At 45.1% G+C, this 24,847-nt stretch overlaps 2 protein-coding genes across 3 annotated transcripts in view; one reads left to right on the top strand and one right to left on the bottom strand.

The window, feature by feature from the left end:
- Mcoln3 (mucolipin TRP cation channel 3) overlaps window positions 1-24,847 on the bottom strand; it is a 109,227-nt gene that overhangs the window by 40,620 nt on the left and 43,760 nt on the right. The window lies entirely within an intron of this gene.
- The window catches only part of Dnai3 (dynein axonemal intermediate chain 3), a 58,264-nt gene that overhangs the window by 1,315 nt on the left and 32,102 nt on the right, over window positions 1-24,847 (top strand). The window contains exons 2-11 of the mRNA NM_001134736.1: window positions 3,461-3,547; window positions 3,922-3,960; window positions 8,179-8,360; window positions 10,159-10,263; window positions 11,168-11,317; window positions 12,454-12,653; window positions 17,991-18,107; window positions 19,146-19,336; window positions 20,016-20,140; window positions 23,299-23,388. Of these exons, the coding sequence (NP_001128208.1) occupies window positions 3,475-3,547; window positions 3,922-3,960; window positions 8,179-8,360; window positions 10,159-10,263; window positions 11,168-11,317; window positions 12,454-12,653; window positions 17,991-18,107; window positions 19,146-19,336; window positions 20,016-20,140; window positions 23,299-23,388 (1,272 nt within the window). The 5' untranslated portion in view covers window positions 3,461-3,474. The remainder of the gene's footprint in view (window positions 1-3,460; window positions 3,548-3,921; window positions 3,961-8,178; window positions 8,361-10,158; window positions 10,264-11,167; window positions 11,318-12,453; window positions 12,654-17,990; window positions 18,108-19,145; window positions 19,337-20,015; window positions 20,141-23,298; window positions 23,389-24,847) is intronic.

Genomic DNA, 24,847 nt, shown 5'->3' with positions numbered 1-24,847 from the left:
GCGGGGGTGGGGGAAAGAAAGGGAGAAACTGAATAGACATTTCCAGAAACGTTAGACTTATAAAACATTGATCAAAGCATAAATTGTACCTCTGTCGACCAAGAGCATTGTTTTAAGTGGTCCTATTGGCGTGCTGGGTAGTTTCAAGTCAACTGGACACAAGCTAGAGTCATCTGAGAGGAGGAAGCCTCCGTCTAGAGAATTCCTCAGTGAGATCCTGCTGTAGGGCATTTTCCTAATTAGTGGTTGATGTAGGGAGGGTCCAGCCCATTGTGGGCGGGGCCATCCCTGGGTGGGTGGTCCTGGGTTCTTTAAGAAAGCAAGCTGAGCAGTCCAGTAAGCAGCACCCCTCCCTGGCTTCTACATCAGCTCCTGCCTACAGGTTCCTGCCCCGACTCCCTTCAATGATGGACTGTGATGTGGAAGTGTAAGACAAACAAACCCTTTCCTCCTCATCTTGCTTTTGGCTATGTGTGGTGTTTTATCACAGCAATAGAAACCCTAGTCGAGGTATATTTATAATGAAACAACAATCGAAGGATGCTGTAATGTGGAGGTTAAGAGTATGCCCACCGCTCTCCATGTCCCCACACCAATGACCTGACCTCACAGAGTGAGGAACTAACCGTAATAATAACATGTGACGGAGGTTAAGTTCACAGAAAATCAGAGGCAGAAATACCTTAAATTCAAAGCCAGTGTCAGTAGGCAAATAGGAAAATCCTGCCGCAGACCGAAAAAAATAAAAAAAATAAAAAAAAATCATTGAACTTAAAATGCACATGAAATTCTTCAGACCGACTGGCATAAACACCTGTAAGTGTGACTGATAATTATTATTGTTTAAAAATGCACACATGATGGACTTTCCAGGCTCAGCATGAGACGTGCTCACTTTGCAAGCCTGACAGGCTGATCCCCAGAGCCCAAGTAATGGCGGAAAGAGAGAAACGACAAATGTTGTCCTTTGAGTATCTCACAAGCAGAGTCGCACATACAGCGCCCCTCCCCACCCACTTCATGCGTGTACACACATACACAATGATGAAAATAATGTTTTCAGTGCTTCAGTGCATGCAAGAAAGATGTTACAGTGTAATAAAGCAAAATGGTGAGAGAGACAGAGAGAGGGACAGGGAGAGACAGAGAGGGGGAGAGAGAGAGAGACAGAGAGAGAGAGAGAGAGAGAGTTATAGACAAGCACACAGACACCCATGTTTCGGTTAAGATTTTGCAATGAAGGGACTAAACAGTAACAAGACCTGGTGTTGTTTTAGCCGTCAGCTATAAAATAACGCTCAGACTGTGTTGATGTTAATTTGCTAAAATAAGACAAACCCTTCCTTAAGCACTTAATGATGATGTGATTTTTTTAATTATTTTTATTGAAGCTTCATATCCACCTTGTGAAGTATACTTTATTATCCCCATGAAAAAAAAGAAATAAACAGAAGGCAAGAAGGTCTGCAGTTTGCCTAGGACCATTCAGCTGAAAGCAGAGACTGTTTTCAAATCCTAATGCATAGACTCAGAAAAACCACTTGTCCCACACTGTAGCCCAGGCTGGCCTCAGATACATGGCAACCCTCCTGATTCAGCCTCCCGAGTGCTGTAATTTTAGGTCTGGCCACTATACCTGACTCTGAAATCACAGTTTTGACCACTTAATAGGATGCATCTATGGATACCAGGGACTCAAATATCATGCAGATGACCTCGTCCAGTGTTAACATCCCACGAAAGCACTCTGGGGTGTCGCAAATGAGGTCTTAATGGTTACATGGTCACATGCTAAGGCCTGTGTGACTTAAATTACATTCATTTAAAAATCATGTCCAGCAGCAGATGCTGGCGAGGATTCGGAGAAAAAGGAACACTCCTCCATTGTTGGTGGGATTGCAGACTGGTACAACCACTCTGGAAATCAGTCTGGAGGTTCCTCAGAAAATTGGACATTGAACTACCTGAGGACCCAGTTATACCTCTCTTGAGCATATACCCAAAAGATGCCCCAACATATAAAAAAGACACATGCTCCACTATGTTCATCGCAGCCTTATTTATAATAGCCAGAAGCTGGAAAGAACCCAGATGCCCTTCAACAGAGGAATGGATACAGAAAATGTAGTACATCCACACAATGGAATATTACTCAGCTATCAAAAACAATGATTTCATGAAATTTAAAGGCAAATGGTTGGAACTGGAAAATATCATCCTGAGTGAGGTAACCCAATCACAGAAAAACACACATGGTATGCACTCATTGATAAGTGGCTATTAGCCCAAATGCTTGAATTACCCTAGATGCCTAGAACAAATGAAACTCAAGACGGATGATCAAAATGTGAATGCTTCACTCCTTCTTTAAAAGGGGAACAAGAATACTCTTGGCAGGGAATAGAGAGGCAAAGATTAAAACAGAGACAGAAGGAACACCCATTCAGAGCCTGCCCCACATGTGGCCCATGCATATACAGCCATCCAATTAGACAAGATGGATGAAGCAAAGAAGTGCAGGCCGACAGGAGCCGGATGTAGATCTCTCCTGAGAGACACAGCCAGAATACACCAAATACAGAGGCGAATGCCAGCAGCAAACCACTGAACTGAGAATAGGACCCCCGTTGAAGGAATCAGAGAAAGAACTGGAAGAGCTTGAAGGGGCTCGAGACCCCATATGTACAACAATGCCAAGCAACCAGAGCTTCCAGGGACTAAGCCACTACCTAAAGACTATACATGGACTGATCCTGGACTCTGACATAATAGGTAGCAATGAATATCCTAGTAAGAGCACCAGTGGAAGGGGAAGCCCTGGGTCCTGCTAAGACTGAACCCCCAGTGAACTAGATTGTTGGGGGGAGGGCAGCAAGGGGGGAGGATGGGGAGGGGAACACCCATAAAAAAGGAGAGGGGGGAGGGGAATGTTTGCCCAGAAACCGGGAAAGGGAATAACACTCAAAATGTATATAAGAAATACTCAAGTTAATAAAAAAAAAAAGAAAAGAAAATAATTTCATTGAAAAAAAAATCATGTCCAGGTGTGCACGTCACACACCCACGAGTTAAGATTACTTTCAGATGTGCATGCTGTGGGCTGGACTCATCCCAAGGACTTTAGGCACATCTGTGAGGAGACAGCACACACCTGTGAGGAGACAGCACACACCTGTGAGGAGACAGCACACACCTGTGAGGAGACGACGCACCTGGTAGCACTGAGCACCTGCAGAAAGCTGCACCCCCGTGAAACAGAGACGGTGGTGATGCACCTCGGCCAACAGCTCCGTAGAAACAGGATCAATCACATTGCTGCTGTGCTAAAACCTTTAGTCTCGGTACAGGAGCCCGTCCTGAGAACAGATTGTGGATCCAGTCCAGGCCCAAACCTAGGAAATAGGGATCCTCACACCCGATAGCATAAGCAAGGATTTGATAACGATTTCTCTCTTTGCAGCCTACATCGGAGCCATGGCACCAAAAGCACAGAAGAGCCCCAAGGGTCAGAGAAAGGGCAAAAAGAAGACGAAGCAACAGTCGCTTGGTAGGATTGATGGCGGTGGTGGTTGTTGACTGTTGCTGTTGTCATGTATTATACAATGTGTACTGTGGCTTGACTTATAAGGTAAAACGAAACATTTTCACTTCTGTGAAGTCAGACACTGCAGTATCAAATGTTCAGAGGCTAGCATTCCCCACTTGCTTCACTCCAATATTAGTGAAATGCCACGGCACCTGCATCACTGAGGATGACCGTGAGAAAGACAGTTGCCTGCTTCGTCTGCAGCTGGCCACCGGGCACTTGAGTTCTCCAGTCCATGTCTGTATCTGTATGCTATGTTCTGGTGTTTTACAATATCATAACCAAGTGAGACAACGTGCTTCTTAAGGTGAAGCTGATGTTTCTTTGTGTTTTAGTTTCAGAAGAAGAGGAGCCAATGAACATGGAGAGCATGGGTAAGTGGAAATAACCAAGTTTGATTCCTAGAGCCTCACGGTGCGGCCCGAACAAGCCCCCAAACTACAGTTCTGCCTGCCTCTGCCTTACCAGAGTGTTTGGATTGCATCCACACACTTGGCCTTGAATTTTTAAAATAAAGAATTAAAAAAACAAATGCAAAAACAAAAACAAACAGAAAGCTGAACTTAAACTGAGAAATAGATTTAGACAACACAATCCTTTTAACAATAAATCTACTGAGAGAATTAAGGGTTAGCAGTGGCTCCATAGATACAGCACATTCCAGACAAACCTCACAACCTGAGTTTGATCCCCCGGAACCCCCCAAAATGAAGGGGAGTCTGGAGAGATGGCTCCCTGTTTAAGAACACCAGAAGCTCTTCTAAAAGGTGGCTCACAACCATCTGTAATGCCAGTTGCAGAGGAATCTGATGCCCTCTTCTGGCTTCTGAGGGCACCACATGCACCTGGTACACAGCGTGGTGTACATGCAGGCAAAACACCTGTACACATAAAATAAAAATAAATAATCTTTAAAATACTAAAAATTGCAAAATAACGTGGAAGGAGAGAACCAACTTCACAGTTGTTCTTTGATCTCCAAAGCTTGCTGCGTACTCATACCTACACACATACATCATACACTGCTGTGCATTCTCACCCACACATACATCATACACTGCTGTGCATTCTCACCCACACATACATCATACACTGCTGTGTACCCATACCCACATATACATCATACACTGCTGTGAGTTCACACCCATACATACATCATACACTGCTGTGCATTCTCACCCACACATACATCATACACTGCTGTGCATTCTCACCCACACATACATCATACACTGCTGTGCATTCTCACCCACACATACATCATACACTGCTGTGCATTCTCACCCACACATACATCATACACTGCTGTGCATTCTCACCCACACATACATCATACACTGCTGTGCATTCTCACCCACACATACATCATACACTGCTGTGCATTCTCACCCACACATACATCATACACTGCTGTGCATTCTCACCCACACATACATCATACACTGCTGTGCATTCTCACCCACACATACATCATACACTGCTGTGCATTCTCACCCACACATACATCATACACTGCTGTGCACCCCCACACACATCATACAGTGCTGTGCATTCTCACCCACACATACATCATACAGTGCTGTGCACCCCCACACACATCATACAGTGCTGTGCACCCCCACACATACATCATACACTGAGGTGCACTCACACCCACATATATACATTCTACACTGCTGTGCACCCACACCCCCACACATACATCATACATTGCTGTGCACACACACACACACACACACACACACACACACACACACACACACCACACATACCCTCTACCCTATCATGAGAGTATTGAAAGCTCTTTTGTGGGAGGCCTATAAATTATGGCTTCCTCCAGAATCGCTTATTCCAAACTGTAGCTCAAAGGCAGTGTTCATCTGATATCAGCTCATTTTTGTTGAGCTCGTAGCCAACGGCCCCGTAGCTAACACCCGAGTGAAACCTCAGCCTCCTCCTCTGTTCCCAGGCCTTCCTCAGTCTCTTGGAAGCAGACAACATGTCACTAAGCTCTAGGTTCAATGAGTGCCTCTGCCTGCTGACCTCACAGCTTAAAACCTAATGAGAAGCCCTTCTCACTCAGTTTCACCACAGCCCCTGTGGGTTGGCAGCATCCTTGGGTCTTGCCCCATTCCATTCAGTCTGTAGTGCTGGGTCAGGGCCTGAACTAGACAGGATATACGTATTCTGTCGGCTGCCTTTTATTCACAGTGAACATCACCAGCTTACCTCAGCAACAATAAGTCTATAACGCTCACTAAATTCCGCGTAAGGAAATGTTAAATCCTATTTTTAAATTGCCTTTTAAAATGTCCAATTAGTGTAAATGAACCATTGTTATAAAAAATACCAGGCCAGTAGAATCAGAAATGTGTATCTGGTGGAAGCAAGAAACATGAAACACAATCTTGAGTTAGGAGAATAACCTCAAAACCAACCTGGTTTGCAACATGAATTCTAGGACAGCCTGGAATGTTACAGTGTGAGAGCCTGCTCCAGATCTTACTTTTGTTGTTGTTGGAGGTTGGCAAAATGCTTCCTCGCCCCTGTTACTTCTTCCCACTCAGAACAGCCCATTGCTAGGGTCTGGTCCAGGGTGGGAGGTAGAAACAAGAAGATCAGGGAGAGCAATAGAAGTTGAAAGAAAGCCTCCATACCTCTAGACCAGTGCCTTCACTTCTAAAGTTATCCCAAGAACATAGTTTGTAACACAAGAACAATTCACAGGCCTTCCTTAGTCTGTAAGAGTAACAAAATAAGAAACAAATAAGAAAAACTGAGCATTCCCCAGTAAGAACAAGGTTGAATGTTATGTTACAGAAACAAACTAATTTAAAATAGTGTTTCAGACATGTTATGTAATGTCCTAGTAGAAGTACATATGAGGTCACAGTAAAATGTTAAAAGCAGAATTTCTTAAGAGTTCTACATGGGATGAATAGAGCAAAATGTTATTAAGATGTTTCCTGAAGGATGTAAATAAGCCATAGGGTTTTTTTATTCAGATCAAGATTTTGTGTGTGTGTGTGTGTGTGTGTGTGTGCGTACACGCACGCATGCACGTTTGTGAATGAGTGGGTACATGTGTGTGCACATGTGTGCTTGCATGTGGAATTCAGAGGACACCCTCAGCCACCTGCTACATCTTTTATTGAGATGGGATCTCTCCTTGGCCTGGGACCTCTCCAAGTAGATGAGGCTGGGTAGCCAAGGAGCTCCAGGATTAGCCTGTTGTTGCGGTAAAATTAAAATAAAAGGCTTCCTGCACTAGGTCTGACACCATAGTGCCTCATGGCATCTGTTAGATATTTTCATCTCAGTCAGCAAAATGTCTCACCAGCTTAGCTCTAACCCATATCACACTGCCAATGACTACTCTCTGAGCCTGTCAATAATCTTTCTACACATCTAGTTCCCAAGGCAGGTTGCCACCATGCCAGACATACACATCCCAATTCTGTGGCTGCCCAGTGTCCTGCCACCATGCACTCCCTTGAACTCAATTAAATCACCACATGAAAGAACACACAACACAATAGCCTCTGATACAATTGATAAGATATAATTGCCCACTTAAATAACATAAAATTTGCTCATCTAGACACACAAAGCCCTGTACACATCCATCCCTTAAGAATAATCATAACAACCTGTAATATGTGCAGAGAGGAATTTTAACATCTGCTGCCATGTTCTCTCGGCTGCTCTCTCCCGTCCTCCAGTCTCCTCCTCCTCTCTACAACTTTTCTCCCACCCATCCTTCCTTCTTGTCCAATGACAGGCCTCATTTCTACCTTGTACCTGCCTTCACCTGCATAATGACATCATCCTACAGCCTGTCTCTCTCTCCCATCTCAAAGTTGCTGGTATTACAAGGGTACCCCAACATGCCCACCTTTTGCACGGGTGCTGCAGATAGAACTCAGGTCCTTGGGTGTACAAGGCAAGAGAGTTATTGACAGGCAAGGGACTGGGCCAGCTCAGTACAACCCTCATACATCAACATGGCCTCAGGCACCAGCCCAGACCAGGCACTTCCTCATGGCCTTTAGTGGTAACATGGGGCTTCAGACATGAAAAGGATCCTGGCTATGATAGGAACAGGGACTCAGACGTGGCCCCTGGTAGCAGCCCAGACCTGGACATCTCCATGGCCTCAGATGGTGGCACAGGCTCCCTCATCTCCACTGTGTCCAGTCCCACCTCTCTCCACAGTGCATGAGCCACTCGGCTTTGCTCTCTCCATCATCTCTCTACTGCACTCCCCATCTCGTCCATTCCTCCATCACAGACTCGACCATCATGGTGGCTCCCACCTCATGGCCGGTGTAGGCACTTGGTTGTCTTTCTTCTAAGTCTCAATATTTTTTTAAGCAAGAAAATTATTTAAAATTAATCAAGCATTTCCTGTTGCTAGTAGTTTTTTGTTGTTGTTGTTGTTGTTTTTTGGTTCTTTTTTTCGGAGCTGGGGATCGAACCCAGGGCCTTGCGCTTCCTGGGTAAGCGCTCTACCACTGAGCTAAATCCCCAACCCCTCTGTTGCTAGTAGTTTAAATTGTATTTAATGTCCAAATTCTACTCTGTGTTCACAGGCCATCCGGAGATTTACCCGTTAGTATTAACTGCCAAGACCCAGGAAATATTCAACTGTCGAATAGATGAAGATATGACAGATGAGCAAACATATAAACTCATCAAAAAAGAAGATATCTTGGCAGACTTGCAAAACCGAGCCGCAGTATCTGACTTCCACCCAGTCAAAAAAATTGTCCTGGTAAATATAATCTTGCTCTTTGCTCTCAGTCCTAACTCAAGAATTTCTCAGAATACGACACGAGGTAGGAAGGTTTTGTGTTCAATGCTGTCATCCCTTTACCTTCAGCCCCTGGGAGTCTGGTATGAGGGGCGCACATGAAAGGGCTACCCCCGTTAGAATAGCGATCTAGCTGGGCATGGTGGCACTTGGGAGGCCGAGGCCAGAGGATCACAAGTCTGAGGCCACCGTGGAGTATATAACAACTTCAAAGCCACCCTGAGCTACAAAGTTAAGATCCTGTCTCAAAATATTTTTCTTATACTACTTTAAACCATTTAGTTCATTGTTTGTCTTGTTCTGTTTCCTACCATATAGATTACACCACCAAACAATACTCACCCTTCCTTATTTTTTCCGTGTGTGTGTGTGTGTGTGTGTGTGTGTGTGTGTGTGTGTGTGTTGAAATGGGTACATATACTTCTGTGGGTGCCAGTGCAAGTGTGTGTGTGCATGTGTTGTGGAGGGGTGTGTGTGTATGTGTGTGGGGGGTGTATATGGAGGTATGTGTATGTATGGAGGTTTGTGTGTGTGTGTGTGTATGGAGGTTTGGGTGTGTGTATGGAGGTGTGTGTGTGTGTGTGTGTGTGTGTGTGTGTGTGCGTGCATTTATCTCTATAAGTTCAGGGGGCAGCCTCAGGCATCTTCCTCAACAGCACTCCACTTGAGTTTTCTAGACAAGGCCACTCACTGAACCTGGAATCCATCAATTAGGCTAGCCTGGCTGACCAGTAAATTTAGACAACCTCCTGTCTCCCCCGACCACAGCCCTGAGATCACAGATCCTAGGAATCTGAACTCAGGTCCGTGCACAGCAGACACTTTATAATCTTGGCCGAGGGGTCCTTTCAATGCACAGTAGTGGGCAGCTGTCTGCCCTCCATACTCTTAGAATCCACATTCTTATCAATAACCCCAAGTTATCACTTACGATTAACTATGTTCCACCTGGACTGCTCATAACTCCAAATGGGCAGCCCTCCGGCCACACTCTCTCGACCTTTATCCTGTGGCCTTTCTCCTCTCTCCTCTCTCCTCTCCTCCTCTTCCTTTACCTCATGGTGGCTTCCTTGCTCCTTTCTTTCCTTGCTGCCATCCTCCCTCTGACTTAAGTCCACAAAACCTCAGCCCCATGTATGTCTCTTCTGCCCAGCTATTGGCGTCTTCATTTACCAATCACAACTAACTTGGGGCAAGGAGAAGCTAGCATCTACTTGTGACTCTCTCATCTCTAGGGCAACCAGTTTGGGGACCAAATTAGCATTAGAATATAGGCAGCATCAGGCCAACCCACTGACACAATGGGGCCATTTTCCTCAAACCTGATGTTTCCCTCTTTCTGTTAAAAATCAAATCATATGGTTCATGGGCTGGAGAGATGACTTGGCTGTTAAGAATACTGACTGTTCTTCCAAAGGAGGACCGGTTCCCATCATCCTCATGGTGCCTCTCAACCAGCTAACTCCAGTTCCAGGGGATCCAGCTTTCTCTTCTGACTGCCCCGAAATGAGACACACACATGGTTTAACAAATACAGTGAATAGGCAAAACACCTACGCCTGTAAAATGAAAAGTAATAAATCTGTTTTTTTTTTTTTTAGCACATGGTAAAATTTCCATGGACCGGTTGTGTTTTTAATGGAGTAATTTGGGAGTTGGGTTTAGAAGGCAGATTATGAGCAGGTTTACATTCCAGGCGTTGGCAGCAACTCCAACTGAATGAGCCCTAACCCTCGCCCCTGCTGATTCACTCCTACAGGAGTACCCGGGGGAGGAGCTCCTCCTCGTATATGACAAAGATTTCAAATATGGACTTAACTTTTACCTCATTGGAACAGAGGAAGGCAAGGAAAACTTTCTAAAGGTAAGTAGATCCGAAGGCCTTGCAGGCCGGCTGCTGGAGGGAGCAGTGCGCTGGCAGCACCCTAAGACCCTAGACATGGCTCTGCTCCCCGAGCCGTTCAGCTCCAGAATGGGGGGCACTGCCCTGAACCTGTAAAGGAACTTGAGAGGACAAATCATATCTCTGGGTTCTCCCAAATAGAATTCGACACACACACACACACACACACACGCACGCACGCACACACACACACTCAGACAGACAGACACACACAGACACAATGACACACAGACACACACTGACACATATGACACACAGACACACACACACACTCAGACAGACAGACACACACAGACACAATGACACACAGACACACACTGACACATATGACACACAGACACACACAGACAGACATACACACAGACAGACACACACAGACGGACAGACAGACACAAACACACACACACAGACAGACACACACACACTCAGACAGATAGACACACACACAGACACACACACAGACACACAGACACACACTTATATACATATTTACATATATACACTTTTTTCTTATAACCCTTCATGAACTCAGGGACACCGAGCTTCATATTTTAACCTGTATGATTTAATCTGTATGATTTGCAAAGACAGTCAGTAAATGATGCTTTCCTAACATGTGGGGTGTTCTCCTCTTCCTCCCCACCTTCATCTTACCTTGTCATCTCCCTGTATCCTGGTGTCTGTCTTTTTAATTCTTTATTCCTCTCCAACCCCTCCCGCTTTGTGGCTTAGTTCCCTACTGAAAGCATAGGATGATGAGAACATGGGAAGCACCCCATGCTCCCCCATGAAAGTCTGGTTTTCTGTGAGAGACGCACACATGTGAGAAGCCATGTGCGCTAGCATCTCTTTGGTTCCTCTCTAGGCACCAGAAATACCAGAGGAACAAGAAGATCTCAAGGAGCATGTTCCAGAAGACGTGTATATCTACAAGCCACCAGTCTCCAAGCCGTGGATATCTTTGGGCAGTGAGAAAGAAATTGAGGAGGAGTCCGTCCAAGAATCGAAAAAGCGGGTCAGTGTCTTCACGGTGCCTTCTAGTCTTTACCTTCCTCTACCTGGATGTTGTTCTTTCCAGAGAGGCTCTAAACTTTGCTGTATGTGCTATGGGAAAGTGCAAGTTTGTTTTGTTTTCTTAATTTGGGGGTGGGGGTGTTGTTACTGGTTCCTAATAGAAGAATGGTCTCTTTCTTGGGCAGCCATCACGATTGAATCTGTTTCTCAAAAAAGGACAGCATAAAGTCTCTTGACCCCTAGTTCCCTAGAGTGTGGCACTCCTGGTATGGGGGGGGGGTGTCTTTGCAAATCTAGTTTGCTATAATGAGGTCACAAGAAGAATAAGCCCCTAATCTGCTTTTATTGGTGTCCATGAGAAATTGATTACATCCAGATGTAGACAAAGATGCCATAAGAAAGAGAATGGGACCGTTAGCCCTCAAAGCCCTGGGTTCAGTCCCCAGCACACATGCCTGCTCAAAGACTGTAGAGATCTGAGGGTGAGTCTGTTTATGGTCAAGGAACAATGACGATTACTAGCTGGCACCAGGCATGGCAAAGAAGCAAGGTGGAGTTCCCCACTGCCCCTCAGCAGGATCCCCCAGACAGTCTCAGGTGTCTTGCCTCCACAGCTGTAAGACTGAACCCCCACCTCCCTGTTTTAAGTCACCCTAGCTGAGGTAGTTGGCTATGACAGCAGTTAGAAATGAGCACAGTTGGGGAACAAATGACTTAAGAAGGTGCTGGCCTGGGGTAGGGGGACAAGTTGGCCATAGTCTCTAGAGGGAAGGCTTTGTCTTGAGTTCCTAGAGGAACTCAGAAATACCATTACACTCAGGGTTATCCCAAATAGAAGGTGGGCTTCCACACGCCTCCTACCCGTCTCTTGCTGGTCCAGATGTAAACCTTCCCCACCCCACCCCACCCCCACCCCCATCACCTCTTGTCCTTTTTGCCCCCATCAAGGTGAGCATAGCTTCACTGAGGAGTAGTGGCTGCAGGCTGTGGGAACAAAAGTCACATGGAACTGGAGAGGGACAGCCAGATTCCAAGGGGCTCTGAGAGGGCCTGAGCACACTGCCACTGTGTCACACGGCCGTCCACTTTTCTCTGTGGACCTCGTTAGGTTTCCTTTGCTGCTTATGTGTGTTGCAGGTGACCTACATGATTTCTAGGAAACGGAGTCAATTTGGTGCACCCGTGACTTTCAGGGACCAGAATGCTTCTAGCGTAAAAGATGCCTACATTGAGTGTACGTCTTACCCAGATAAAAGTTACACCCTCACGCAAGTTGAGAAAGACATTGGCTTGCAAGTCATCGCTGAAGTCAAGGACACAAGCACACAGACCAGATGGTATGAGATGATATATAATAAACACGGGCATGCATCTGATTCAGGGAGACTGAATTCTACCCAATAACGCTCTTTTTAAAATCTTAGGGAACGAGATAAAATTATATACTAAGTACTACGAAGTAGGAAAATGAAAAATGGTTGACTCTCACCTGGAACCTTACTATTGTCTTTTAGAAGCTATCTCTTCCTGCTCAAAGACTTTGTTTATGATGGGAGTCTCACTATTTAGCCCAGGCTAGCCTGGAACTTGCCATGTATTTCAAATTGACTCCCAATTGGTAATGTTCCTGCCTCAGCTTCCCAAATGCCGGGTTACAGGCATGGACCTCCACAGTGTGGTGGTTGTTTTTATACCTCCAGTCAGATTGTCTGACTTCACTGACAAGATTAGCATCATCCTTGTGAAGAAACAAGACACTTCCATCCAGAGCCCTTTTGAATAGCATCTAAAGTTGTGTTTCTTTCACAGTGGAGTAGACAGAAAAGCAGTCCTGAACTCCACACACATTTATCCGCCTGTTTCCTTGACTCTCATAAGCATCTCAGGTTCAAATGCCCAAGCAAACTTAAGTTTATACCCCGAAGCCTGGGGCCTCCCGAATCACCCCCCTCTTAGTGAGTAGTAGTAATCTCTCTAAATTACTAAAATGTATCCACTTCTATCCTTCTGGACCAATCACATCAGGTCTGCCTCTTGATTGGACTATGGTAAATCCTTCTAATGAGGCTACAGTTGTCCATGCTTGCCCTCCTACCTCTATGAAGGCACAGTAATCCTGTTAAAATGGACCTCAGATCATATCCTGCCAAGGCCCTCCAAACTCCATCAAGACTCGGTGTGGCCTGGGTCTGCTTCCTAACCTTCAGCTTTACTTTTCCAGTTCTTCTTGCTCACTGCTGCCAGCCACACTGGCTTCTTGTTCTGGAATCTTTCAAACACACTTATGGCCAGTATACGTATTCTTGAAGAATGTTCCTTCTCTCCTCCGCATTCAGACCTCTGTTTGGATTAGGCATTCCCCTGGCCTCCTATAGAAACACACACGTTCCTTTAGTCTTAACCCCCAACCCCCACCATCTTTCTCCATGGTGCAGTCATCTCTCTGACCACACTTTTCATTGTCCCGTTTCTCCCACCATGCTTAGAGTTTAAGCTGTGTCTGTCTCTCTGTCCTTATTATTCTGCTGTACATCTGGGTCCTAGGACAGCTTCCGGCATGTACTTTTTAAATGGAGGAAGGGAAGAAATGGAGCACAGGACAAACAGAATGTTCAAAGGCCAGTTACATAGAGAAGGGAGACTGCGCAGTATGCTGATGCACTCAGTTCAGTGTCAGACAGACAGGCAGACAGAATTCATGACCGTTAAAATCAAGGGTTATAAGCGTGATGTACAATAATCATACTTTTCAGGTTCGAGTCAACCAAGTCAGAAGTCAGGCAAGCGTGGTATTAACATCCGGACACAGACACATGCACTCTAGAGGTCAGGCTGAGAAATGGGTAAGAAAGTAGGGATGATGAAAAGGGGCAGGCTCAAAGCAGAGGAAAAGAAAAGACTTCCAGTCAAGGCCAGTAACACCTAGAGGAAAGACGAAGACAGAAAGGAGAGATGGCTTCCTAGCTAAGACATCTAGGATACAGACAGATCCCAAAAGAGTCAGGCCAGTTCCGACTCAAGGAGATCGACTCAGAATGAACAGGGACCCAACCCACTGTACTTTGGATGTAGTAGGCTCTCAACAAACACTGACCAATAAAAGTAACGATCGATGTTTTTCTGGAGAGAGGGAGTAAATAGAAGAGAAATAAGGGGAAGGAACTCGAATGGCTCAACTAGATGACTAGGAGATGCTGGTGTTGCCTCATTACGTCCAGACGTCACAGCCACGCTAAAAACTCTAGAAGGTGACCCTGTCCCAAACAAGACAAGGTGACAAGCAATACTTGTGCTGTTCCCACCATGCCAGGTGTGACTTCAACACACCCAATCAGTCCTCACAGTGGTCCTCAAAGGGAGGCTCTGTCAACTGCTTACAAGGAAACAGTCAGAGGCAAAAAAGGATAAAAAACCGAAAACTCGGTTGGTGAACCTGCTCAGTGATAGTGCCTAACGCACACAGGACACTGGGCTCACACACACACACACACAACATACACACACAGGACACTGGGCTCACACACACACACACACACACACACACACAGAAACACATACACATACCTACACACACACACAACACACACATGCACACACACAACATACACACATACACCCACATGCACACACATACACACACATGCACACACATACCTACACACACACAACATACACACACACCACTTAGACACACACACACAACATACACACACATACCACTCAGACACACACACACACAACATACACACACAACACTCAGACACACACATGAGACATGTACACACACACAAAAACAAGTCTATAATATGTTTTAACCTGAAGTACTGATGAGTAGTTTTGCTGAAAAGCAAAAGAACAAATCATTTTGAAGAATAAGAATGTCTCTTACTTGCCTTGCTACTTTCATAAACCCACGAACATCTTTTTTATTTCTGCCTGAGATCCAAACCCAAGTGTCTCAGGTTTCAGAATCAGCATTCCTTCTCACCACTCTTCTGCCCGCTGCCACGGATGTCAGCATAGGTCGGCAACAAGAACATGTCGTTCTACTCAGACTCCAAGCTCGGTACCTTGCTGCCTGACCGCCGTTCAACCCATTTGCCACTCACAGCAGCAATTGACTGCTGTTTTCAATAAACATGGAACGAATACCCCAGACTCTATTGAGCACCCTAAGCATTCTGGGTGCTCTCTTCAAAGCTCGCACAGACTCACCTAGCACACCCTGACAGTGACTCGGAGATGCTTTGAAGACTTCCATTCACAGACAAGAAAATAGGCTCAGAGTAGTTAAAGGATGAGCCAAGGGTCACGTGGCAAGTGATTGAACCAGACTTTCAAGCCAGATCGCCTGTCCTCGGAGTCTACTTTGATAGTGGCCAAGGATGCAAGGCTCACCAGTGAGTCAGACCGAGGATGACGGTCAGTACGCTGTGACATGCTTCCAGTGGAGGCAAGCCAACTGAATACAAACATGTCTCCATTGATGTGGATGTCATCGCTGCCCCAGTGTGACAAATGCCAGCTTTGCGTTCTCAGAGCAGGGCCTGCCACCGAATGGACGTTGACCAAGTAAACCTCTGCAATGGAGGCTTCACTGTGCTTTACAGGGTGTGTGCAGCCTAGGGCTCTGCCACTAGCTAGGCCTTAGTAGCGTTTGCCAAACACCTCTAGAGGATGTGGAATGGACTGTGCTTGTCTAAATGCACAGATACAGGGCCATGGAGACAGGTGGCTCAGATGGTGAGAGAACGAGCCATGTGAGTACGAGGACCTAGATTCCAAACACTAACACCCAGGGAAAAGCCCTGCACAGGAGTACCCGCACAGAAACCCCAATTCTCCGGAGGGAGGGCAGTGGTAGGAGTGTGGCTGAGGCTTGCTGGCCGGCCTACCTGGAAAACAATGAGCTCCAAGTGAAGGGGAGGATGATGTCTCCGGGGAATAGGCACACAGGGCACATAGGGCAGAGTGGGACACTCAGCATCATCGCTGGTCTCAGCACGCATGCGCACCTACACATACACGCCTCTACCTGGACATGTACTTAAACCATCCACATGTACAAGAGAGACAGACAGACAGACACAGAAAGACAGACAGAGACAGATACAGAACAGAAACAGAGAGAGAGAGAGACAGAGAGATAGATGCAGAGAGACAAAGAGACAAGAGACAGAGACACAGTGACTCAGAGACACACAGAGAGACAGACAGAGTCAGAGAGACACAGAGATAGAGACAAAGAAAGACAGAGACAGACACAGAGAGACAGAGTCAGAGAGACAGAGACAGAGAGATAGAGAGACAGAGACAAAGAAAGACAGAGACAGAGTCAGAGAGACACAGAGATAGAGACAAAGAAAGACAGAGACAGACACAGAGACACAGAAACACAGAAGAGATGCAGAGAGACAGAGTCAGAGAAACAGAGACAGAGACACAGACAGAGACAAAGACAGAGACAGACACAGACACAGAGACAGACAGAGTCAGAGAGACACAGAGATAGAGACAAAGAAAGACAGAGACAGACACAGAGAGACAGAGTCAGAGACAGAGAGAGACACAGAGAGACAGAGACAAAGACAGAGACAGACACACAGAGAGACAAAGACAGAGACAGACACAGAGAGACAGACAGAGTCAGAGACAGAGACAGACAGAGACACTGAGAGAGACAGACACAGAGATGCAGAGACACAGAAGAGACATGCAGAGAGGCAGAGTCAGAGAAACAGAGACAGACACAGAGAGACAGAGACAAAGACAGAGACAGACACAGAGACAGAGACAGACAGAGACAGACAGACAGAGACAGAGAGACAGACAGAGACAGACAGAGAGACAGAGAAGGACAGAGAGAGAGAAACTGATTGGATAAACTAGAGGAGAGAGAAAAGAGGGAGAATGAGGTAAATACTATAAATATCGACTTAAAGAGAAAGAAAAGTAAACTTGACAAATATCAGGGAATCTGGGTAAAGGACATATAGGAATTTCTTTATAATTAATTCTTCTTACAACTCTTCTATACTATTTTTTAAAGAATTATTTATTTATTATATATAAGCACCCTGTAGCTGACTTCAGAAGAAGGCATCAGATCCCATTACAGAGTATGGCTGTGAGCCACCATGTGGTTGCTGGGAATTGAACTCAGGACCTCTGGAAGAACAGTCAGTGCTCTTAACCGCTGAGCCTTCTCTCCAGCCTTCTTCTATAATATTATAAAATAATTTCCAAATCAGATTTTACAACCTAAGACCCTTTAAGGCTATTTTTAATGCAAGAGCACGCTGTCCATAGTCCTGGGTTTCATAAGAATATAATTACTTTCACCATGCTCTCCTCTTAGCTCTCATGGTTTTCCACACATTCTATCAGCTCCAGGGCCTCTTATATTATTATTATTATTATTATTATTATTATTATTATTATTATTGTTGTTATTATTATTGTTGTTGTTGTTGTTATTGTTATGTTGGAGAAATGTACATGTAAACTTTGGTAATCAATATTGATTTTATGATAAAGAAAAATACTTAGATAAAATATTTTGATATAAATATTCTGACACCACTGTCATAGAAATAGACTTTTAACCCCGGTATAACCTACACTTGGTCTTCTCTGATCCAAGTTTTGGTATTCAACTTTCTTTTCTATATTAGGGCATTTCCAAGAAATGCTACGACACAGTATTATCCAAGAGAATTCTCAGAAGAGGAGAAAAACGTTCTCGTAGAATCAAAATCCTTAGCTGAGTTTTTCAGCACTGTGTCCACCAGGTAAGAAAATCCAGGTTAAAAAACTTTAAAGATAGTATCACATGCTTGCTTTTAATCTCGGGGTCTTGGGAAGCAGATTCTTATGTGAGAACCGCTGGTCAGCCAGGCTTGAGCGGCGGAGTCTCGGAGATCCCTCTGCCAACTTACCACGGGCCTTTCATGGGAGAGCTGTACCAAACACCTCAAGGACAGCCCAGTGTGCCACGACGTTTTCCTAACTTCAAATTGGCACTTAAAAGCTGAACATTGCTGATCTGAGTGTTTGAGGCCAGAACATGACAGACTGTGGGTGGGACAAAAGTCTAAACACAATTCATTTATGTTTCACACACACACACACACACACACACACACACACACACACATAGGCTGACATAGGAGGGTCTGACTTTTTATAACCTTTCAGGGGTAAAGGGACAGTTCACATCACGTGACTAGTTCTGCCTAACAAGGATCATAGAGCATCAGAATGCTATACATTGAGAACTGATCAGTCACAGCACAGAGAGCTTCTTAACTGTTTCAGAGAGAGGCAGGGGAAGCATGATCTGATCGAGGCTGTGAGATCAGCGGGTGCAGGCCCATGCTCTAACAAGAAGGGGCTCCTGTAGTTCCTTCCCTGTTGAAAAGGAAAGAGAACACAGACCCAAAAGCAAGCAGAAAACTTATATAAGAACTATGATAGCACTGGCCAGAGTAAATAAGAAACCAATAGTGATATTGTTTTTCTTCCCATTTTAGAACTGAACAACATTATTTCTGTTTTTAAGTTTGTGATGAGATTTCAGTCCGAGAGCAAGCACTCTTACAGAAGTGGGTTTCTTTTCTCTCGGAGTTTTGTCTAAATAAACCAAGTGTGGCATCATTCCCCAAAGAAGGCTATGAGAGAAACTTCCGAGGGATTCACACAGCGCCAGCTTTAGGGTTCTAAGCAGTAATGGCCCTCGTGTACACGCATCAACCCTGTGGTGACGGTTGCAGTGTCATTGGGTACTAACATCCAGTATGTGGGGTGCTTCTTTTTAAAAAATAAAACAGTGTCGAAATAGCCCTGCAGCAAAACGAGATCATGAACACATTTACTGATGACTGGAGGAGCCTCGCAGAGGAGGAGAGTACCTTTGGGGACAAGACTGACACCCATCTGAAGGAGTACCAGTCCTTCACAGACCTCCACAACACCATGGAGAAAATGATTACCTGCGTCTCTTGGCACCCCACCATCTACGGTGAGGAAGAAATGCTGGGGACTCCCTTTCGCGCTGACTTGGAGAAAGTCTTGCATTAATCTCTGAAACTTAAAATGAGGTTGATTTTAGCTAAACATATAAGACTTGCTGAGTGCCAGGCCCCCTACCAAGCAAGCGCTTGCTTTCCACACCTGCACTTAGGGCTGTGCCAGCTTAGGTCAAGGGCAGTGGACAGAGAACCTGCCTTTGCCTGTGATTTGCCAGACTCCTGTGCTCTGGAGTGACGCCTGTAAAGAAGTCAACAGCTAAGGGGAAAGCAATGTGTCCAGGTGCAGCCAGGAAGGTGCAGCCACATCCGGTGGCTCACCACTACCTGTAACGCCATCTCTGTTGGATCCAACATCTTCTACCGCTCCCTGTGGTACTCATACTGCACTCATGCACATACCCACACGGACCAACACACACACACACACACACACACACACACACACACACACACACACACAATTAAAAATAAAATGAAATCCTCATCTTTTATTACCAACCCTTGCAAGTCCCCTGTGTATGCTAACCACACATCTCAGTGGGGACCAGTTACATTTCCACGGCTAAGCAATGCATGCCTCAGGGATTAAATCTGCTACAACGACAGGCACCAGCTGGAGGTCTCTGGGGACAGCAGCTGCTGACTGCTTGGTACCTGTGTTTCACCCAGGGCTCATAGTCGTGTCGGTGGCCGTACGCCTCTCCTACGAAGAAAGGGTCCAGAATTCCAGTAGGCTACTGCTTCAGCCATCACTGATTCTCTTCTGGAGTTTCTCTGACCCCATACACCCTCAGGTAATCCATGGGAGTTAGAGCGGAAGCTTAACTTTTTCAAATAACCACATTATCATGTCCCCAGAAAAAGGTTAGCTGCAATGATCTGCTACTGTATGATCTCCTAATGGCGTGAGCTCTTAGGCAATCGGATTTCCTTTGTCACAGACTGCCGCCATTCAATCTGAACAAAGTGAAACTTCACACTTACATTATGGAACGTATATCGGACAAGTCAGTGTTTTAAAAATGGAAGCTGCCGGGTTGGGGTGATGTCTCAGTCCATAGAGTACCTGCCGTGGAAGCACGAGGGCTTGACTTCAGGTCCTCACAGACCATGGAAAAAGCCAGACTGGTTGTCACACCTGTCACCACAGTGCAGGAGGATCTCTGGGGGTCATTGGTCAGTTCAGGCCAATGAGTAACCTTCAGGTTCAGTGAATCAAAAGATAAAGTAGAAAAATAACTGAAGACAACGGCCCTCTAGCCTATACACACACACACACACTCACACACACACACACACACACACACACACACACACCTTTAATGGACTGTATTTAAATATCGCGATATTCAAATGCACATAGATTTTTAGTTTCCTAAGAATTTGCTCAATTCTAAGGATTGTCAGTAGGGGTGCTAGAGAGTAAAATGACTGTGTAGGAGAGTGTGGAAACCATGATCTTCTTCAGCTCCCGCTGCACTGTGGCAGCCCGTCATCAAGGGAATCTGAGCTGAGTTGTAACTGTGTATTTGACTCTCCAAATTCTTCTAAGGAGTTTAACTAGAACACCCTCACAGGAGCATGCACACGTACACACTCACACACATTCAAACCAAACCCCACGTCAAGCCACAATTCTGCTCAGTAAGAGTTCTTACTTCGAGGCACTGTTAGTGTCATATTATTTTAATGCCCTTAAATGTAATAATACCCCATTCCTGAGGCTCTTAATTATTGCAGAACTAAGGCTCTCCCCTAATGAGATCTACCTTCCCTCCTCACTACATCTGCTTTAGGGCCATTTTGTCCTTGTGGGTGGAATATGTTTTTCCGTAAATGCAGAGATCCAAGTGGCAGGTCTCTAGTCCTTTACTCCCCACCCTCCCCAAACTAGTGCAGGCCTCTCTTTCCAGAGAGGGCAAAGTCCTGGTGCTACTGCCCCGGAGGGCGACTTCCCCTCTGTTATGAAGTGTGGCCAGTGCCTCTTCTGTTAGGATGTTAGGACACTTTCTTACCTCTATTTTAAAGATAAGCTTTAAAAAGACAAGCATGCACTATGGAGACAGCCCTGTGGGAAAAGCAGGTGTGTGAGGGTGAAGAACTGAATCCTGGTGCTCTGAGGCAGAGGGGACCGTGGGGCAGGCTGGGTGCCTAAAGATAGCTAAAGTAGCTGGGTTGACTGGCTTTCAGTTCAAGTGAGAGACCCTGACTCAAAAGGTGAGGGGGAGAATGATCACAGATGATACCTGACATCACCCTCTGACCTACACATACACATGTACACATACACACACATGCACATACACATATACATACATACACACATGTTCACACACACCACTCACACACATATACACACATACACACATGTTCACACACACATACACATACTTATGAACATACACACACGGACACATACACACATGCACATACACACACAAATATGCACATACACACAAATACACACATGCACACAAAATACATACATACACATGCACACACAAATACACACATATACACATGCACACATACCACTCGCACACACTTATACACACATACACACATGTTCATACACACCACTCACACACATACACATACTTATGAACATACACAGACAAATACATGCACATATACACATACTTATGAACATGCACACACATAGACACATACACACATGTCCCCACACATACTTACAAACATACACACACATGTACACATACATACACACACATATACACATACACATGTATATACACACCACTCACATACATACACATACTTACATACACACACGGACACATACACATACACACACACATGAACATACACACACTTACAAATATACACTCATATGCATACTTACACACACATACACATACTTAGGAATACACATGCATAGTTATAAAGACACACACACTCATTCTACACATGTGTATATACACACATACATGTGCACACACACACAAGAAGATACTTTTTAAGAGATTTTATGAGTGATCTACATTTCCTAATTAAAACCCTGATAACATTAGTATTTTTACTTTCACAAGTAAAGCTCTCTCTAAAATACAAAAAGTGCTGAAAACTACAATAATTCACCCAGGCCCAGTTGAAAAATCCAGTTGGGCCAGAAGGGGTGGTGCACACCTTTAATCCCAGCACTCAGGAGCAAGGGGCAGGTGGATCTCTGTGAGTTCGAATCCAGCCTGGTCTATATACAGTTAGTTCCTAGACAGCCAAAAGTACATAGAGGGACCCTTCTCAAAGAAAAGGAAAAAGGAGTGCAGTTGGAAACTCTGCCTTTGGTGCTGTGGTGGGTAACAGTCTCTGTGCACCTTCCCAGGTGTAACATTATATTAGAGTGGTGACTCCTTCATATTGTTTTAAAACTTTAAATATTAGCTAGGCAATGGTGGTGCATTCCCTTAATCCCAGCTCTCGGGAGGTAGAGGCTGGAGGATCTCTGAGTTCAAGACCAGCCTGATCTCCAGTGAGTTCCAGGACAGACAGGGTTACGCAGAGAAACCCTGTCTAGAAGAACCTTGAAATACTTACTCTATTACTTCCAGATTCTCCCACTCAGCGAATTTTCTCTTTGACTGCCCACAGCACACCTGATAGACATACAAAGAAGAAAGGCAAATATCTCATCCTCCCTCAATGTTTATCCTCTTCATTCTTTAGAAACACCAACTTCGTATTCTTTTGTTTGACATATGATAGCATGCCCCAATAATTATATAACCCTTGGGTGGGTGGTGGAAGGACCTAGATCCCTGAGAGAGACAAGTCTCATAGGTGGGACCAATGTCCATGATAAAATTCAACAAAAGGGCCTTCCATCCTAGAGGTCTGCCTCAGATGTGTGCTGCCCAGACAGCTACAAAATTAGACTTCTGCCCATCTCAATATCACTTAATACCTTTTGTTTTATTCATGGGGTTGACTTTAGTTGATGCTGGAGAGCCCTGATGACATCTTCTGCTTCGAGTTCTGTCCAAGTGACCCCAATATCATCGCTGGAGGCTGCATCAATGGACAGGTAGTTAAGGATTGTCTTTAGATGCTCATTAATGCTGTAAGACATTTTGACATTGGTAGCTTAGAACTTAAGGGCTCAGTGTGGCACAGGGATTAATCACTATGCCAGAACTTGGGTAGAAAGATACATCAGACATGGGGTTGGAACTGGAGATGTTTACAGAATAATTCAGTCAGGATAACCAAACTCAGTCTACTCCATTTCTTTCATTTACACAGCCCAGACCCTCCTGCCTAGGGTGGGACCTCCCACAGTGGGATGGGCCATTTCACACCAATCAGCAATCAAAAATAAATGCCCTGGAGACACACCCATGGGCCACTCTGCCCTAAGCAATCCCTAGGTTCCCTCTTCCCATGCAATTCTAGTTTAAGTCAAACTGACAATAAACATTATCCAATGTAGCAAGCTGTAAACATCATGACCTCTCATAGGAGATCAGTGCTGGAATTTTCCTGAAGTTATTTAAAAGTTATGAAATAATACAGAATTTAAATAGAAGTTCATTGGAAAATACGTATCATTGAAGTTGGATGTACTTGGCCCTATGTCTGCTTTGTTTAACTAACTTCAACCACATTGAGATTCTGCCCGTCGATATTGTTGTGTCAAGGAAGCAAAATAAAAATCTCTAAGGCCGTTCTATAAGCTTCAGGTGATTTCGATCCAGTGCGTTTGACTGTTGGAAACAGCACTTAAGATACAGAATGAAGCTGCAGAGGGGTCCTAGCCTGTGCAAAGTTTGATCCCCAGCCCTTCCTAAACAGCATGGTGGCACCCACCCCCACTCCCAGCCTTGGCAACATGGACAGTTTGAGATCAGCCTGGACTACCGGAGACCTTATCCCAATTAATAAAATAAAATAAAGGTATCTGGTCATTCTGTGTGTGGCTAAAAAGGCTTCCGTAGCTGAGATTCAGACAGGAGCAGCTTCCAGATTCATTTCTCCACAACAGCAGGGAAATTAGGGAAACGAATGTCTCCACAGCTTCTGTTCAGCAACTACTGAGATCACAGTCGTGACCCAGAGCCACTGCCTAAAATGTCTCCACAGCTTCTGTTCAGCAACTACTGAGATCACAGTCGTGACCCAGAGCCACTGCCTAAGACAAGAGCATCCGAAGTGCCTTCGCTTTGTAACAAGAATGGCGTGGCTGTTTTAGAGCACTGTGGAAAAGAACATGAGAAAATAAAGCCACCCATGACTCTCCCATATCGGCCTTCACCAACATTTTATTTTGTGCCCCGGCAGGCTGTGTAGTCACTGACAGCGGCCCTGGCTTCCTGTTGAACATTCTATTCTGTTCTTCTTTTTAAAAGAATGAACGAATTCTAAGTTAGCCCTTACAGACAATTATGATAATTCATTTGCCTTTCTTCCCCCACATTTGGATGTTTGTACTTCAGTCTTGAGAGTTTGGGTAAAGTCTGTCCCCCCCGAGGTCTGAGCAAGCTGCA

This window comes from Rattus norvegicus, chromosome 2, assembly GCF_036323735.1.
Source record: "Rattus norvegicus strain BN/NHsdMcwi chromosome 2, GRCr8, whole genome shotgun sequence".
Classification (NCBI taxonomy): domain Eukaryota; kingdom Metazoa; phylum Chordata; class Mammalia; order Rodentia; family Muridae; genus Rattus; species Rattus norvegicus.
Note: the sequence above shows the minus strand (reverse complement) of the source record. Positions and strands in the feature narration are given on the sequence as shown.